This window comes from Sarcophilus harrisii, chromosome 4 (genome assembly GCF_902635505.1).
Source record: "Sarcophilus harrisii chromosome 4, mSarHar1.11, whole genome shotgun sequence".
In the NCBI taxonomy this organism is placed as follows: Eukaryota; Metazoa; Chordata; class Mammalia; order Dasyuromorphia; family Dasyuridae; genus Sarcophilus; species Sarcophilus harrisii.
The window spans coordinates 425,922,489-425,941,780 of record NC_045429.1 but is presented as its reverse complement, the minus strand read 5'-3'; the positions used below and the strand labels follow the sequence as shown (position 1 = coordinate 425,941,780).

The 19,292-nt window shown below is 42.7% G+C and overlaps 1 protein-coding gene across 1 annotated transcript; it reads left to right on the top strand.

Moving 5' to 3' along the window:
- The first annotated feature begins 436 nt into the window (after positions 1-436).
- ENSA (endosulfine alpha) lies at positions 437-13,670 on the top strand. The gene is made up of 4 exons (XM_003769912.4): positions 437-630; positions 4,025-4,150; positions 5,439-5,605; positions 8,268-13,670. Exons 1-4 carry the CDS (start codon positions 574-576, stop codon positions 8,281-8,283), a joined length of 366 nt encoding a protein of 121 aa, XP_003769960.1. The 5' UTR covers positions 437-573; the 3' UTR covers positions 8,284-13,670.
- Positions 13,671-19,292: the final 5,622 nt, after the last annotated feature.

Sequence of the window (19,292 nt, the reverse complement as noted above, 5' to 3'; positions counted from 1 at the left end):
TCACTTGTCTCCGCGCCGAGTTCCCGAGTGCCTCGTGGGGCCCGCCTCGGCTGGCAGTCCAATCTGGCTTCCCGATCCTTTTCTGCTTTTCCCGAGCGCTCCCACTTCTTGGCCACCTGGAAATGAAAGCGCTTATAGGAGTCCGAAGATGCTCAAGAGATCACTCTAGATAACGCCCTGAAGATTTTTCCTGGCCTGCCCTCACTATCTAGCCAGACCAAAGAGCCCAGCAACAGCAGCCCCGCCTCCGATACCGCCTCCACAGGTTTCCTATTAGTCAGAAGCCTTCATTCTCTTACCCTATTGGCTGTGCGAACTACCCATCATCAGCGGAGAGCCCACCTTCGCCCAGCGGCTATTGGTGAGTCGTGACGTCATTTCCATCGCCCGAACCTCATTGGTTCCCAAGAGCAGAGGCCGTCAAACGTCACGAGAGCGGGTCGCCATTTTGACTGAGCTACCCCAGTGACAGGAGCCGGGCAGGCAGACGCAGCTTCTCCCCGCTTCCCCTCCCCCTTCCCTATTCCTTTCGCTACCCCGCGAGCCCCGTACTCCCGTCGCCCCGGCCCTGCCATGTCCCAGAAACAGGAGGCTGAAAACCCCTCGGAGGAGACCGGAGAGGAGAAGCAGGTGAAATGGAGGGGGGTGGGGAGCGAGACAGGGCGACCGTGTTGGGGCAAGAGATGGCCTTCCCCCGGCGTCTATTGGCGGGTAGGGTCCCGAGCTCGGCTCGGGTTGGCCACTTCCCTCGTCGCGTACGGTGAGTCCCACCACCGCCGATCCTTTGAGCTCGGGTTAGTTAGGCTGCCTGTCGGTCAGGACCGCGCTGCATCCTAATTGGCCGGCCGGTCTGTCGCTCAACTGGGATAAGCCGTGCTGTGATTGGCCAGAGCGGGGCGTCGGGCGGGTGCTGGGAGAGGCTGAGTGAATGAAGTGGGCTAAAGGTCTGGTGTGTTCCGGGGGCGGCGTGGTGCCGCGACGCCGAGCCGGCGCGTGGGGTCTCTGAGTCCTACGCTCCTTCATTCTTCTCCGCCCTCCACCCGCTACCCGGCGAGCGGCCGCTAAACAGTCGGCTGGGCTGGTGGGGGCGGCGATTCGCGTCACGTCTATTTAAGGTGGAGGCTTCTCACAAGTGGGAGATTCGTGTTGGTGGAGGACGGAGACAATCTGTTTTCCACCCCCACCGAGAGGCGCAGGATGCGAGGGGGCTGAGGGCTCGTGGGGGCGGCGCCGGGCTGCAGGCCCTCCCTGCGGCCAAATAGGTCATCGCCAGCAGGGCAGGCGGCTGTTTAACAGATCCATCCTTCAGCGCCGTGGATCGATCAGGTTCCCTGATGTGAGCTCGGCCCCCGAACCGCCAGGACTGAGATGACCCAGGCTGGACTTGCGTGGCCTTGATTAGGACTTGTAGCGGGAGGCCGAGAGAGAGTTGCCGGGGCAACTGATCGGGCAGAGAAGGCTTCAGGTTTCGTTGAGATAGGCCTTGGAAGAAACAAAAAAGCTTCAGAGGATCTTCCCTTCCCCCCATTCCCAACAGTAGCAGGAACCGGGACCAGCAAAGGTGGGGTGGAGAAGAGAGCGTCTCAGTGCCACACAGCTAGTCCCACTCGGTCTTTCACAGCTCCAAATTGTCACCCTTTGTTTCCTTTCCAACATTGTGAGTAAATTCCAAAGGGGCCTCTTTGTGCCCTGTATACAGTTGAAGGTATTGAGGCAGAACCTACTATTGGCCAGCTACCATAGTCAATCAGCACCTACTGTGTGCCAGGCACTGGGCTGTCAGTTGCTAAGATGACAGTTGACTTCACGCAATTTCTCAAATCTGACTTCTTTCTCTCACCTCCCCTGGACCGCCACCTAGTTTATGGCCTCACCACCTTTCACTTGAACTAATACTGTAGCCTTCTGATTGATCTCCTTGCTTCCAGCCACACCTCTCCCGCTCATCTTCCATACAGTTGCCAGCACAAATCTGACTGGATCCTTGTCAAAAAGCTTAGTGACTCCTTTTTCCTTTTGAGTAAAATACAGATTCTGCTTGGCATTTAAGGCACTTCATGGTCTGTTTCCAACCGTCATATTTTTCCCCCTATAGTCCAGTTAAATTATAATACTAGCTATTCCCCTTATTACATCTCCCTCTATGCATTTGAATAAGCTTCCCCAATTCCTGTCTGTACCTTCTTAATCTCTGCTTCTTCCAAGATTAGATTCTGGTGCCTCTGGCCATTTTTCCTCTCTTCTCCCCCAATAAAATGTAAACTCTTTAAGATTAAAATATTGCTCATTTTCATCTTTGTATCTCCAGCACCTAGTAGAGTAGTGTAGGATTCTTTATGTATTTTACTGAATCAACATATGGTTCAGTTAGCATTAATTAATAGATATTGTTCTTTCAAGACCATGGAAAGCCCTGTCATACAAAGACAGAAATGAAGTAGTCATGCCCGCAAGGAACTCCCATTCTAAAATAGGAAGAAAATGTGCACAGAGACATAAATACATAGCATATGCACAATTAAAAAAAAAAAAAAAAAAAAAAAGAGGATTTTAGAAGTTACTTCCAGTAGCATTAGGGAAGGTCTCTTAATAGAACCTTAAGGGAAGTTAAGGGTCCTAAGAGACAAGAAGCAAGAGCACCTCAGGCAGAAAAACCAGAGGAAGAATGTCACCTAAGAGGCATAGCAGATGGGTTGGGCAGTTTGACTGAAAGATAGAGCTTATTGGGAGAAATATGTATAACTGGTCTGAAAAGATAAGGTAATCCTAGATTGAATCAAAGTATCAAACAAGAGTTTGCATTTTATCCTTCAGGCATTAGGGAGCCACTGAAGCTTCTAGAGTGGGCAGTGACATGTTCAGACCTGTGCTTTGGGAATATAAATTTGGCAGTTATGTGGAAGATTGATTGGAAATAAGAGAGAAACATAGGCAGGGAGACCAATTGTGATGCTGTGGCAATAGTGCAGGTGAGAAATGATGAAGGTAATAATTAGGATGATGTTGATAAATAAATATAGAGCAAAAGCTTGGTAGCATTCCCAGAGGAACAGTGCATCCAGCCTACTTCTCTACAAATCTGGGATGGTAGCAGTGTAGAAGAGAAAAGGGTATAGATAAGAAAGATATTATGGAAGCAAAATGACAGCTGATGGAATATAGAGTGAGAAGGCAAGGATGACACCAAAATTTTTAATGGATTACTGAAAGATTCTAATTTCAGAGCTGTAAGGGTCATATAATCTACATCTTTATTTTTACAGTTCAGGAAACAAGACACTTAAGTAATATGACTTGCTCAAGGTTACATGGGTACAGAGTTAGTATGGTGGTGTCTTGGACAGAAACAGGAAAGTCACTCAACCAACAAGCATTTATGAAATGCTTACTGTGTGTCAGACCTTGTGCTAAGGGCTGAAGATATCTAACTGGATAAAAATGAAAAGGAGGAGTGGTTAAAGCTAATGAGGCAGAGGGCAGTAGCATGCTTCTGGTCAAGGAGCAATTAGAAATTAGTTCAGTTTTGTGGTGGGACTTTTATTGGCCCGGTACTATTAAAACTTCTGAAAATGAGAGAATTCTATATAGAATCTGGCATTCCATTTATCTTATCCTCCCCCCCCCCCTTTTTTTTTTTTTTTTGCTAGTATAGGTAGCCTCTTTATCTTGGGGCACCAAAAGCTTTTCCTTGGTTTTTGAACTTCCTTGTTGAGAATGAGCCATGTGGCTCATTTTAGCATAAGAATTGCTCCATGGTTAAAACTGCTGCAGTTTGATATTGACCCCTGCCCAGGGCTTGTAAACTGGTGGGGTTGATCGACTGGTATGGTGTGAGCTGCACCTCTTCTTACCCTGGGCAGTAGGATGGGGATTGTCTTCACCCTCATGGATTTGAGCAATGATTTATGAGAAGCATTGTGGATACTCTTTAAACAGGAGTAGGGAGTGGGTGATAATGGTGGTCTTAACTGCAGCTGTTACTTGGTCCTTAGTTTGACAAAATGGTTCCTGTTTATCTCTCCAGGACACACAGGAGAAAGAAGGTATTCTCCCCGAGAGAGCTGAGGAGGCAAAGCTAAAGGCCAAATACCCAAGCCTGGGACAAAAGCCTGGGGGCTCAGACTTCCTCATGAAGAGACTCCAGAAGGGGGTATGAGGCACTACCTTTTCTCTTTTTTCTGTTATGTGTTTGCCATTTGGGCCCTATAAATTGTGAAGGCATTGTGGGGAGGAGGGTGAAGGAGAACTGAGGAGGAAGAGGGCTGTTGATGTCTTGCTGTCCTTTTTTCTGGAACTAGAACATTATAAACTCTTGTTTGTGATATATCCCACCTGGATCAGTCAGAAATGGCACCTCTAGGCATGTCAGAATTTAAAGAAGCGTAATAGGATATTGTTGGAAAAAAGGTAAAAAGAAGAGGGTCCAAGGAGGTTTCCTTTAGCTGGGTAAAAAATGGTAGGAAAAAATAGGATATTGACCTCCCCCAAAAAAGTTTCTATTTCCACTGTGTTCTGGATATCTGCACACTTGACATTTGAAAAATAATGGCTAAGCTGTGTGTATTTGAGAATGCCTTATTGAAAGGAAGACCAAACCATCCCTACCATAGAAATCCTCCTTCAGTGAATAATAAAACTCCTTCAGCCCCTTGAAGATAGCTCCAGATTTTGTTAATACTCCCTCTAGAAGCCAGTTTATCTTTTCCAGAATGATTCCCCCCACCCCCTGGGAAGGAGAGGTTCTATTTTATAGCTGCCTGTATAGGATTCTTTGGCTCCCAAGGTACTGGAAGGTGCTTCTTGTAAATGGAATGGGAAACGTAGTTAGTGAGTATTAGTCACTCTTGGTGATAAAATACTGACTTTTGAGTCATCTTGCTAAGAACAATATGAATTGAGGCATTTTTCAGCAATGGAAAAGTGTGGAGGAAAGAGGAGAGAGACCAGATTTTCCTCAAAGACTAGTTCAGCTTCTCACTTCTAGGGAGTTCATTTCAGCTCTGAACCTGTTCTACAAAGCCTGAGTTTATTTCCAGCTGACTGATGAGACTACCAAAGACTGACCAGTAGATCGAGCAGTAAAGCTCCTCCTCCCCTCCCTCATTCATTCATTGCTATTGATTGTGTTCTCTTTTTGAGTGCTATGGTATTCACTAAAGAGGAAAAAGGAAACATGGTTCCTGTCTTCTGGGAATTCAGAGTGTAAAGTTAAGAAATTAGATGTGATTACAGGAAAAAGATTTAGATAAAGAAGCATAAACAACATGAAGAAAATATATATAAGCAAGTGGTAAGAAATCACAAGGATGCTAATTTCTTGGTAAATGAGACTTTTGAACAGAGTTTGGAAGGAAAGTCAGAGTGCTTATTTCCATTTTGAGCCAACACAGAAGTCCTAGATCCCACTTTTTCCTCAATGTTTCCCTCTTGTCTTCTAGCAAAAGTACTTTGACTCAGGAGACTACAACATGGCCAAAGCCAAGATGAAGAACAAACAGCTGCCAAGTGCAGGACCAGACAAGAACTCAGTGACAGGAGACCATATCCCCACACCGCAGGACCTGCCCCAGAGAAAGTCCTCCCTCGTCACCAGCAAGCTTGCGGGGTAACCTGTGCCCCTCCCCTCCCCCTCCTTCACCATCGGACTTCTCTGTATTATAGGCTGGGCTGGGCTGAGCAATTAGTCATTCAAATCTTCACAATAATCTAATCAAAAGGGAGCAAGCAAATGGAGAGATGACTTTGGACCTGGTGTTGGTAGCTGGAGGCTGCTGAGGAAGGGGGCAGGTGCGTTGAAGAGAGGTTCTCATTTCAGCTCATGATCTTTTGTTCACATGGAAGATTTTCAGGGCATCACCCGCAGCCTTGGAAATCCTCCTTAGTAAGAGGTGTTGGATTGAGATGATGGCAAAAACTTACTTGTTCTGATAACTTGGGAGGCAAGGCAGTCTCCCCTTTCTTATGAGAAGAGGTTACCCCAAAGAGTGGGAGGGAATGAGTCAGATCCCTTTGTGGTAGACATGGCATCCCTGGTGGACAAGTTCTGCAGACAGAGGGTGGAGGTGGCCTGGATGGAATGCACCCTTGGGATAGGTTAGGAGAATCCTGGAGAGAGGGAGGAAACTCCTGGACTTGTGCAAAACCTTAAAAGCTTGCCTGTCCCCTCCTCCCCAAGGTGTCTCGTCAAGGCCGGCCTTTGCCCTCCCTTCATGTGGCCGGGTGTTGGTGTGGTTGGAGCAGCCGCTTTCACTCCTGAGCCATCGCTTGAGTTCTGCTACCATTCTGGTCACTGAGTGGTGGTGTGACCTTGAACAAGTTATTTAACCTTTTTTTCTTTTTAATTGCAGAAGTTGGACTAGCCAGTTGCTTCTAGCTCTCTTGAGTTTCTGCTTGAAAAGCTTTTTGCTGTTAATCATGTGATTTTAAAATGATAGACTCTGCAGTTCAGCAGTTGCTTGATGTAGGTTTCAGCTAGGCAGAGCTGTAGGCTGATTCCATTAAGGATTGCATGTAGAGAGTAGAAGGGAAAGTTTGGGGCTTGTCCGAAGCAGGAGAGGCCCCCTGATGTCAGGACCAGGGGCAAGATGAAGGAGAAAGCAGTGGTGGATGTTTGCCTCTGACTCATCTTCTCTCCTTAGCTCCAGGCCTAAAAAGTAGCTGAGAGCTTGGTCCCTGGGCAAGCAGGAGCCTGCTCATCATAAATACGCAAAGTTTGGTGTTTGCATGTATTATTAGGGATCTAGAATAGAAAAAAAAAGGAAGGGCCCACTCTTCAAAGGGCAAGGAGCAGCAGCAGGGCTACAGATGTGGAACAGCCGCTCTTACCTTAGAGGAGGCTGGGAAAAGTGGGAAGTATAGGGAAGGGCTAGAAAACCTAAATTCTTAGGGGTCAGGATTCCCAACTACTAGGGAGCAAAGAGGGCTAGCACATCTTAGAGCTCATTCATAAACCTGCCAAGGGAAGAGTTTGTAAATGGTCAGGGAGGAACAAATGCATGCTTTGACCTGAATAGAATTGTCTGAGCAGGTTACACTTCATTGCTGTTACTTATCAGAGAGGGCCAGAGTGAAGGTTGTTCCCTACTTGCCTTTTTATTATAAAAATCCTGATAATCCGTTCACTCAGCTTATGTGAATGACTAACTGATCAACTTGATTATGTGTGTATATAGAAGTGTGTATATATGCTTTCCTCCTGCTTAGCCTGTCAGATTTCTTGCTGCCACTAGAAAAGTTAAAGAGTGTGGAAAGAGGAGGGCCAGTCTTTCTGACCCACAATTTTACTGGCTCTCACTTGTAAATGTATATAATTATTTTTGTGTTTCTTGCTCCATTTCCTCATGCTCTCTTAGATCTAAAGCCCCATATGGAAGGGGAGAATTGCTAAGCACCCTGTATAGTTGCCTCACCTGTCCTGACCACTTTGTACATAAATATGTCATATATATTATTATATATATAAATATATATATAATTTTTGTACGTCCTTTTCATCTCCAATCTTCTTGAGTTCTCTGTTCATTTCTTTCCATTGCCCGGTGTGAGGCCTCAGGACTGATGATCATCATGAAGTTTGGCTTTTAGGGAATACATAGAAGAGATAGGAAAATTAAACCTTCCATGACCTTCCTCCATGTCTGTTTCTGAGAACTATGAATTATGAAAACAGGGAACCAAATCGTTTTCTGAGCAGCCTGCCCTTTTCCCACAACATGGAGTTCCATAAGTTTGTTAACAAAGAAAGGCTTTTTTGCAAAATAACTTGGACTTTTGGTTGTGTTCTGTCCAAAAGACATTTTTGTGTAAGATCCAAACAAAGGAACTGTCAACTTCCATCATCTACTCAGGTGTCTCCACTTCATCAGTCCTGCTTCCTCAATCAGCTTGACCATTTTGAATGGTTTTAGTCGTATCTTTGAAATAGAGCCTGCTCTGAACCAAGAAATTTGAAACCCCAGATAACTGTTGGGTTTTGTCTAAAGGATGATTTTGTTTCTTTGAGCATCCCCATGTGCTGCAGAGGGGCAAGGAGAAGGCTACTGTGAGAGGATTGGGGATTTGTCTCCTCCTCACTTCCTTCTTCTCTTTGCTGCTCTGGGGAATATAAAAGAATTTCCCTGTGTGGATGGGGATGGGGAGAAAACCAAGTGGCTTAACAGTTGTTGAGTATGGAGCAGAACTATGGGGTGGGGAGAGGAATGGGGCTGCATATTTTTTCCCCTGTTACTTGACAGTGTTTTTATTTTTTCTTCTGTGTTCGTCCGCAGTGGCCAAGTTGAATGATGCTTCCCGGGGCTCCCGACAGATCCTGAGACGCTGCCCCCCTGGGTCCTGTGCTGGCTCCTGCCCCTCCTTGCCTTAGTGGCTAGGGGGTCAGGAGGTGGCCTGGGTGCGGGCCGGAGAGGCAGAAGCCCCTGCCCGACGGTGTCCCAGCGCATGGAGCCCCTCGGGTTGAGCACCAAGACCTTGAATCTTTTTTTGTGTTTTATTTTTCCAAACATCTGCTGGGAAAAAATCTCTATGAAATCCTGGTGTGGGGTTGAGAGGGTGGGGTTGGGTGGGTGGGAATATGGGGTAATATGAATTGGGGCTTGGAGCAAAAAAAAATTTGCTGACTTCCCTCTTTCTGTAGCCCTTGGTTGTGATGGCTGGGTGTGGGGTTGCTTTAGGGAAAACGGACTGAAGATGGAAGGATCAGTCCAATTCCACAGAAAAATGCCTTGTGTGCTGGGCTTGGTGTCGGGTGATTTAGTGTCAGGTAAATGGGACTGTCCATCCAGATCTGACTGCTACAAATGCAGTTCCCTTGTCTCTGCAAAGCAGGCTGGGAAACTTAACTCTAACATACCTGTCTTGGAGGATTGCTGGCCCTTTAAAGTAGCACTGTGGTGGGAATTGGGGCTTTGAGTTTGGAGGGAGGCATAAATGTGTGGGAGCCCCAAAGAGCCTAGGGAACTTTTTCAGTATTTGAAATAAAAAAAAAAAAAAAAAAAAAAAAAACACCCACAAAAAAACCCCAGAAGTCCTCTGAAGCTGCTGGTGTGTTTTATTGAGGGGGGAGAAAGTAAGATTAGAGAGACCATTAGAGATAAACCTGGTCTAGAATCTTGGATGAGCATGGAACAGGGACACTTAAATAAGTTTTGGGTGGGTTCTAGCTTCTGTCATTGAGGGGGTGGGGTAGGGAATGGAATAGGGACATAGTTGAATAGTAGGCTACAGCCATTCCTAGCCTGCCGATGATTGTCTCTTTGGTTTCTATGGCGGATATGGGAGGATCAAATCAATCATCTGGCTATCATTGGTAGTAGCTTACACAATCATAAATTCAGTGTTCTAAGTATTTTTATGGTCCCATTTCAAAGTTCTAATAGGCTGAACATAAAGGGAAAAGGAAACCCCACCCACCTCCTTTCCACTTGAGTCTTTCTAGTTCCCACTCCAGCTTTCTTTGTCAGAGGCAAAACCTCTTCTGCTTGTGACCCTTGAGGAGTCAGAGAGTATTCTCCCAAAGCTGTCTCAAGCCCAACCTGGCAAACTGCTCCTTCGAGCCCAGAAGCTGTCTCATGATGTTAGTTAAACTCTTCAAGGTACACACCCCACCCCCAGCTGATTTTACCTGAACTAGCACATTTTACTGGTATCAGGTAGGGGCAGGTGATAGTCATGTTTTCTAAAGTATGATTAAAGCATTTAGGAAGAGTATGCTTGAAAATGAAGTAATATTTCAAGGGAGAGAGGCATTCCTATAAAATAATTTTGTCTCTTCTGCATGGGAGAAGATGAAGGGATAGGCAGAAAGAAGGTTATTCTTTGTCAAGTAGGTCTTCCTCCAGCCAAGTGAATTCTGTTCTAGGAGACTGGACTGTACATCTTCAGAGAAAGTATATGCTCAGATATCTTCCATCTGGTTTGATTCAGTTCATACCAACGGAATAGCTAATGTGTGCTATGGACGGTTGGTAATAACAAGATGAGTAATTCACAGTGTCTGCCTTCAAGGCAGTTATGAAGAAGGGTGGGGAAGAGGTGGGAGAAAAAATAAAACATTCAATGTGATTAAGCTAGATAGGATCTAAATGCCACAAATTGCTCTAGAGTTATAGGCAAGGGCATATTTTGTTGTGGGTAAAGGGAACCTTTTCATAAAGGAGACTTTGAGAGGCCTTCAAAAAACACTGGTCACCTGTGTGTTTGCCCATGTGATAGGTGTGGGGGAGAGCTACTGCTTAGGGAAGAAAGAGACCCTGCTTTTATGGAGCTTTAGATCTAGTCCAAGAAATGACATGTGCAAGTTAAATACATTGAAGTCTGAAAAGCTAGGGTAGAGAGGAAGATCAGGGGGTCTAAGGGAGATGGCATGAGTGATCGTGGATTTAGAAGTATGCCAAAGTAGACATAATGATGGAGAGGATAAAATAGTCTAAATATTAAAGACATTTAACATCAAAGAAGCCTAATTTAAAGTAGGTAGAGGGAATTGTGAATTACAGCTGAAAAAGCAAATGCCAAATTAATACCCAGAAAAGAAGTTTGAATTTAAAGACAGTGGAAAGCCACTGAAAATATTTTGAGTAGCATGCACACTAGATTTAGGCCTAAAGAAAATTAGTCAGCAGTGATAGGGATGGATTGGAGGAACTAGGTGGGAAAGACATTTTAGGTGTTAGCATTGTTTCAGATGAGTAATAAAAGGGGTCCTATTAATAGGGTGATCACAGGGAGAATGGAAAAAGTGAATGGGAGAAATTGGAAGCACCTGGTCATGGGTTAGACAAGAAGCAAAAATGATGTACTGATTTGGAACATGGAACATGGAACACAAAATGATCCAAAACAACATAAAAAGCAGGACTTGAGGAAAAGATTGATTTTCTACACGTTGAGTTTTTGGTGTTGAGGGGACATCCAAGAGATGGCCTGCAGCTAGCTTTTCTATGTAGTATTTGAAGGTCTTGCATTGTCAGAAGTGGAGGGTGGGGGAGGTCTCACCTAAATGGGCCCCCAGTTGTGTTGCCAAGCTGGGAGGGAGAAGGGCTTAGCGCTGGAAAGCAGGTGTTCCTAATAGAGAAGTGTGGTGTTGGCATAGGGGTCAGGAGGGCCTGCTGCCCATCCTGGCCGAGAAAGGAGAGGCAGGTGTAAGCCAAGAGGCTGGCCCACAACATGGGAGAAAACGGCAGGTGTGACTTGTCCAGGGCCACACAACTAGGGTCTGAGGCCCAATTCAGACTCGGATCTTTCAGATCCAGCTCTTCCCAGAACCACATAAGTGCTTGTAGGCAGTTGGGGGTGCAGCTCTGGAGCTCAGAAAAAGAGGAGAGGTGATGTAAATCTTCTCATTTGCATGGAGATGTTACTTGAGCCTCCCAGAGAGAAAAATGGGAAAGGCTAAGTGCAGAAACTTGGGGACCCCTTACTTTAAAGAGTTCGTAGAGTGGAGTGAGCCAAGAAAACGTGTCTAAAAGTCAAGGGAAGGTAGAGGGGAAACATGGGATCTGTTGAAGACCGAAAGGTGACTACTCCAGGTGGTGCTGAGGCCATCCTTAAAAGGCAAGCCAGGTGGCACATGGAGAAATGCTGTGCCTGGAGCCAAGAAGGCATGGGTTCAAAAGTGGTCATAAGATGCAAGCTGTGGAACTCGACCTCTGCCTTCGTTTCTCCACATGTAAAATGCAAATAACACCTATCTCCAAGAGTTTAAAGTTCAAATGGAGTATTTGTTAAACATTTTGAAACAGATGCTATTCTTGTCCTCAAAACCACCCCACAACATAGCAAGCATGAGGAACTCTTGTCAGCAAAGCTGTAGAAGTGAGAAATGGTGAGATATTTGAAATAATATAGTTGTCAGATTAGTTCCTGTGTAGGGTAATAAAGGAGAATAGACTTACTGAGGACATAGTTAGGAATATTTGAATACCCTTTAATGCCAAGCTGAGAAGTTAGTTATCTAAGAAATTTTCTTCTTTAGGAGAAATCTAGTAAATATAGGAAAATCACATGTTAGGTACTATGGGAGATCTATAGAAGAAATTCAGCCTGTGCCTTTGAGCCTAAAAACCAAATGGGAAAAGACAATACATGTAAGAGCCTAAAGGTCACTTTGTAAAGCAATTTTAACATGCAAATTAACAGAATCCTAAAATTTTCCTGAACTTAAAGTACACTACAGTGTGAAGGGGAATTAGGAAGTTCATTGACAATACCCAAACCCCAAACTAGTCCCATGACTACTTTTTAGTACTGTCAAGTGTAATTATTAGTGTTTCATTTCAAATATATAGGAAATAATATCAGTAAAGGTGAAGGCAGAAGGTCTGGGCCTTATTCAGGAAATGCCAAGCACAATGTATAAACGTTGAGCAAACGAAAAAAAATAGGCTCTCTGACTCCAAGAAACTTGTATACTGATAAGGGCCATAAGACTTAATGATTATAATAGAACATGAGTCCACAGAGGAATGCAAATTGTTAAGCAACATTCAGAGCTGGCATGAAACAAGACTGCATGGAAGGGGGAGCACTAGACAAAGGGCAGGCAGGATTTTAGCAGGTGGACATGCAAATGAATGCCTGGGTAACTGTGCCAGGCCTAGATAATTGAACAAAATGCACAAATTTGGGGGTCGTAAGTAGAAACCATGCAAAGCCCATACTGAAACAATTGAAAAGAAGTAAGATGAGTCTGCAAAGCTCAACTGGAGACAAACTATGGAAGACTTCTAATACGAAGGTAAAGAGTTTATTTAGATTGGTGGACAGGCAGAGAAGGAGCCAACAAAGATTTTGAGCTGTGGAATGATTTGATGTGTGAATAAGAAAATTGGGGAAGCTCAGCTTGAATGACTTCTTTTTCCATTAAGTAGTGAAGAAAGAGGAAGATGATTAGGAACAGGAGACAAGGAAAGGGTCTAAAATGAGAAAACTGAGAGGGTGTCAAAGTTGAAGACTAAAGGAACTGGGGAAAGATAAGTGTAATACCATGAATTTATCTTTTTGGTCTAGACCTGTAATTTTGTTAGTCTAGGGACTTCCTAGCATGGAAGCTTTTTTTACTGATGCAATGAACAACTCCATAACACTTGTCTGGGGCTGTTGAAAGATTTCCCTATGGTCACCAGCTAAGTACCAATCAGAAGCAAGGTCAAACCCAGGTCTTCCCATATGAAAGATCTCCACCATCCTACCTCTATTCCATGAATATTTAATGTATTTAGTTTTGACCCCTAGCAACAACTGATATCTTGGAATCTGGAGCAGAAAAAGTAGAAGGGAAAGGGAGAGGGGAGTGCAGAGCATGGAGTGGTACACAGGCTAGCTCTAGAATGACAGTCAAGGGAGTAAAGAATTTTTTATCCTAGGTCAAATGAAATCAACTGTGGAAGGGAACAGCTTTGGAGAGTGGGAAAGTGGATCTGTTTTCAAATTAGTAAGCATCTGCCATGTCAAAAGCATGTGTGCACAAGAGTACATTCGCTACCCTCAAGGAGCATACATCCTACTGGAGATCTAAATTATGGTGGAAACAATTGATTCAGTAAAAAAAGAATAGAGTTATTTAGAGATTAAGTTTCTTTTTAATTAATGCATTTTTACATCACCATAATTTCTTCCAGTATCCATCCACAGCCAAACCATTAAAAAAGTATTTATTTAAAAAAAAAAAAAAAGGGAAAATCAGCATAACAAATCGGAAGTCTGAAAATAATGTGCAATATATAACACTTGAGGACTACCCCGCCATTGCAAAGATGGATCGATGTTGTTATTACTGTGGTGTCCTTGGGAGAGCTGATAGAATAAGCAGGAATTTGTGTAGAATGGAGCATGGTATGGGAGAAGGAATACTAGAGACATAGGCAGGGGAGACTCAGGTTCAAAGGCTGACTCTCTGGCTGTGTGATTATAATTAGGTCCCTTTAAACCTCTGTTACCTCTGAGTGCTTCATCTGCTGATATGGGAGAAGTTCTTCCACCATGAGAGGTATTGAATCTTTGACTCAGTAGATAAATTCCAAGTATTTGATGAGTTATAAGAAGTTGTGACTTGGTTAGCACTATCTATAAAGTGTTGAGACCACTTCTAGTTATGGTGTTCTTCACACGATTAACTTTCTTCATCTGTAAAATGGAGAAAATACCTGTAATATTTACCTCACAGGGTTATTGGGATTATCGAATGAAATATTTTGTAAATCTTAAGCATTTGCTTGATGTAGTCAAGAGTCAAGAAGATCTGAGTTCAAGTTTTCCTTCAGGCACATACTTTATAATCCTGGGCAAGTCATGGTACCGCTTATGGCCCCAGGTAATTTTAAGAAAGTAAATTACAGATCAGTGGCTGGTTTGCATGTACAAAGAAGCTTTACATGTTAGAAGTTACCATACAGGTCAAAAAAAAAAAAAAAAAAAGTATACTATATTGCAAAAAAAAGAAACCAGAGGGGATAAAATTTTGTTGAAGGAAGAATCAAGAGATTATCCAGTCCCCAAATTCAAGTTAGAAATGCTTGCAAAATGGAACTTTGACTTTAGTACCTATTCCCCATGCCCCCCCCCCAAAAAAAAAATCTAGTTTCTAGGTGATTGTGATTAAAAAAAAGAGGGTTGTCTTATAAATTGGCTTACAGATCAAAATTTTGACTTATTTTCTTGGAGGAAAAAAAAACCGTAATCCCAATTTAATAGATTCTTTTGGCTTTATTGACTTTAAGATGATAGGGAGTTGAGGGGAAAAGTTTTACCCCTTTAAACAGTTCTGGCAAGGAAGTTTAGAGGATTGACCAAGGAATGGAAAAAAAAAAACCATCCCAGAATGATGAGCCTCCACTTTGGAGCTTATGACAGCACAAAAACACAGAAACACGTAAAACTCAAAACAGAATGTATAACCTTGGCAGAAATCTGAATCAGCCTTCTGTTGAATCAGGTCATATTCAGATTTAAAGGAATTGTTAGGTAAACTTATCAATACTCTACTTTTAATTTTTTTAAATCAAATTATTAAAACTGAAATCTAGGGACAAGATTCCTTATATAACCCAAATTTGGATATGACACTATTGAATTTTGCTCTTATTTATATACCATAGTATAAGTAGAAATTAGATACTACTTCAAATGTTATTTTGGAATAAAAATTGTATTTTTATAGAAAAGGCAGAAGTGAGTGGATTGTATGCTTTTCTCAATTACCCACAAGTAAGAAAATCATCAAGTATTTATTCAAAACTTAATAGGTGCCAGACTTTGGGGATATAGAGAAAACATGAAACAGTGGCTTCTCTCAGAAGCTTCATATAAAAATTTAGAAAATAATACAAAGTATTTTGGGAAGGAGAGCAGTAAGCAATTGGGAAGGGCTTTAGCTAGCTTAGTTTTGAAGAATGCTAAGGATTCTAAAAAGTAGAGATGAAGAAGCAGTTCATTCTTGGGCAATGGTCTGTGGAAAGTCAGAACAAAGATGAAAGATGGAATGTGATACATGAGAATCAGTTAGAAAAAAAAAAGTTTGGCCAAACTGTGGGGCCCAACCCAAATGGAGAATTATGTAGAGCAGGGATGTCAGATTTGAGGCCCTCCACACTCCTGAGTGAGGCCTGAACCAGATTAAAATGTAATAACTAACTAAATAAAAATGAAACACAGATAATATAAATTTGTGATTTTCCAAATCAATATATAGCTACTGGGATCTGTTTCTATTTGATTTTGCTACCACTGATGCAGACTTGCCAAGACAGATTGGAGCCAGTTTGTGAAGGGCTTTAAAGCATGCCAAATGGAAGTTTGGACTTGATCCTGTAGACAACAAAGAGTAGCTTGATTATTTGAGCAGGAGAGAGGCAGCTATGCAGAGGATGGATTGGAGAAGGGAGAGCCAGTGAGGAAGCTAATAGGACAGTCCAGGTGAGAAATGAGGAGGCCTGAGCTGGGATGGTGACTGAGTGGAAGGAAAGAAGGAAGGAAGCAAATGTATGAGATGGGGAGATATGGAATCATCTAGCCTTGGCAGCAAATGCATAGTGTGGATGAGGATGCATAAGGAGCTGAGAGTAGTGCTAAAATTGCAAATGTCTGCAAGTGGGAGGATGGTGGTACCCTCAAGAGAAATGGGGAAGTGAAGAGGAGGAGTGGGCTTTAGGGAAGAGATGATGAGTTTTGTTATGGACCAGTTGAATTTGGCCATGCAGTTTGAGATGTCCAGTATGCTCTTGATCACACAGGCTCCCCCATCCTTAAAAATTTCACTGGAAACTACTATGTCCAGCAGCTCTCATCCTAAATCTCTCCTTTTCTGAAATGGGCCAGAACTCTGGAGAAGTATACTTAAGGCTCAGTATGATTGATTTAGTCCTACAACAAGGTATTAACTCAGTGGAATTGATAAAACAGTGGTTATCTAGTTTTACATGTAACTAGTACTTAATATAGTTCTACAAGATTGACACCTACAATGATGTAATTATAATAAAGTATATAAGAGCCAACAAGGACTGGAGGAGAGACATTCCATCTTTGATCAGTCTTCTCTCCTTCAGTCTGTCTCCTTCACCTGAGGCCCGGCTACCTTTCTGTAAGGCCTTCAGACAGAACTTCAGATTTCAGTGGAGAAATGAATACTTAAATACTCTATTACAATTAAATCCATTCATCACACTGAGTATAAGCTAATCATATCACTAGGGAACCATTATTTGTTGTAAGATTAATTCAATCATACTGAACTAGAGAACTATTCATCACCATGCTAAACTAGATAACCAGTTAAACTTCTTGAAAAAGTCACCTCTACTAGGTCCCTTGACTTCTCTCATTCACTTCTAAACCCTCTGACTTAACCTTTTCAACTGAAACAAGTTACCAGTAATTTCTTAATCGCCAAATGCAATCCACTTTTTCTAATCTTCTCCACCTCCATTGATTTGTCATTTGATTCTCTCTGGGTTTTTGTGACTGGTCTTTCCTGGTTCTCCTACCTGCCTAATCAATCATTCCTTCCCAGTCTTTTTTTTCTGAACTTTCATCCATGCTGTGTCTATTAACCATGAGACTTTGTTCCAAGGTTCTGTCTTCGACTTTCTTCTCTTTTCTTCCTTTACTCTCTCCCTTTGTGATCTTATCAACTCTTCTGGTGCAATGATCTCTATCCAAGTATAGTCTCTGAACTTCAATTCTTGCATACCCAGCTGCCTATTGGACATTTCAAACTTGACATCTGGGTAGGCAATCTCAAACTCAACATGCCCAAAACAGAACTTAATCGTTCTCAAACCCTCCCTTCTTCTAAATTTACCTGTTCTCCCAGGTTCATACCCTTGGTGTCAACTTGATAAATCGTGTAATTTCTTCTAGTAAAATATCTCTTGTATATAATCCCCTCTTCTTAGTTATACAACCATCAGCCCTGTTCACTCATCATTTTACACATTGCCTAGGGCCAGGGGTGCTCAAACTTTTTAAATAGGGGGCCAGTTCACTGTCCCTCAGACTGTTGGAGGGCCGGACTATAGTAAAAACAAAAACTTTGTTTTGTGGGCCTTTAAATAAAGAAACTTCATAGCCCTGGGTGAGGGGGATAATCGTCCTCAGCTGCCACATCTGGCCCTCGGGCTGTAGTTTAAGGACCCCTGACTATTACAATAGCTTTCTAATTGTTCTGTGTCTCAAGTCTATATATAATAATTCATCTTCTAACTTAGTTGCCAGTGATTTTCCTAAAACAAGTTTAATGATGTCACTTCCCTCCCCTAAGCAATAAACTCTAGTGGCCCCTTATTTCCTAAATTTCTTTGTTGAACATTCAAAGCAACTTTCCCCTCCTACTTCTCTAATCTTATATTTTAATCTGAATACAAGCCACACTGGCCCACTTGCTTGTCTTCACACGCCACACTATTTCCCTGCCATAACTTCTGTTTCATCTATTCAGTTTACACAACCCTATTCCTCCGCTCCACCTCAGCTAAGTACAGAGACATCTATATCGCCGATCTTGCCATCACCTGAATGATCTTTAAAATTAAATTATCTGATCATAATTCTGTTTCAATCCATCTTTCTCTATGCCTTATGGCCCTTGGTTTTTTGTTTTCATCATAACCTCCTTCAATCCCCCAGTAATTTCCTAAACCATTATTCCTTCACTAGTTACATTGTTTTTGCCCCAGACGCAACCTCTTGATGAATCAGTTCCTATTTTTGCAAATATCCTCTATTTGCAAATACACTGCCTCCCCCCTCCCCCCCCCCCACCGGTGTTCTGTCACTGGTCATATCTTGTCCAAACCCAATTCTGGATTTCTCTTCGTCTACTTCCTACTCTCTAATTCACATGTCACTGAACAGAACTGGAAGAAATTGCAAAACCATGATTGGGACTGCAAATTTATGAAATCTGCTCTCAATTGGGCCCTAAAAGCAAGGCAATCATCTACTGTTTTCTAATTGACTATTCTGTTCTTCAGAGCAGTTATTTTAAACTATTCTCTTTGCAGCCTCTTCTTCACCAAAAACAATTGAAACCAATCCTTTCCAAGGCCAAAGTGTCTATGTGAATCTATGATTCCATTCCTCATCTTTTCCAGTGGATTGTTCCCACTATTATCTCTACTCTCCCTTAATTTATCTTCACTCTCTCTACTGGCTCTTTCCTTGCTACCTATAAACATTCCCATACCTTCCTCATAATAAAAAAAAACAAAACCCCAAAACTTCTCTCTTGATCCTACTGTAGTCATGAGCTATTATCCTATATGTCTTTTCTCCTCAACTAAATTCCTTGATAAAGTATCTCTAGTAGATGCCTTCATTGCTTCTTCTCATTTTCTTCTAGGTTCTGTTCTCATCCTTCAACAGAAGCTTCTCCTCCAAACTTACCAATGATTTCAGTTGCCAATTCAAATGAATGTTTCTCAGTTCACATTCTTGACCTCTGTTAATTTGCCACTTGACACTATCAATCATCCTCTCCTTCTGGATACTTCCTTCTCTATAAGTTTTGAAGACAATGATTTTTCCTGGCTGTCCTACCTATATGGCTTCTTAATCTTCCCAGTGCTCTGTTCTGGGCTTTCTCTTTTCCTTGTTTAGTTTGTTATGTGGTGATCTTATCCACACCCATATTTGTCATTCCTATGCACATAATTCCCAGATTTATATAACTCTGAGCTTGTTTCCTATCACCTATTTTTGGACTGCCTTTTAGACAGTTCAAATTGGATGTCTCATAGACATGTCAGAGCAAAACAGAGTCACTGTCTTTCCTTCCTCCCCCCTCTAAAAAACAAACA

Excerpts from the sequence above, each read along its gene's own strand:
- ENSA (XM_003769912.4), top strand. The coding sequence starts at position 574 with ATGTCCCAGAAACAGGAGGCTGAAAACCCCTCGGAGGAGACCGGAGAG. Across the intron at positions 631-4,024 it reads AGACCGGAGAGGAGAAGCAG|GACACACAGGAGAAAGAAGG; the intron begins GTGAAATGGAGG and ends TTATCTCTCCAG. Across the intron at positions 4,151-5,438 it reads TGAAGAGACTCCAGAAGGGG|CAAAAGTACTTTGACTCAGG; the intron begins GTATGAGGCACT and ends CTTGTCTTCTAG.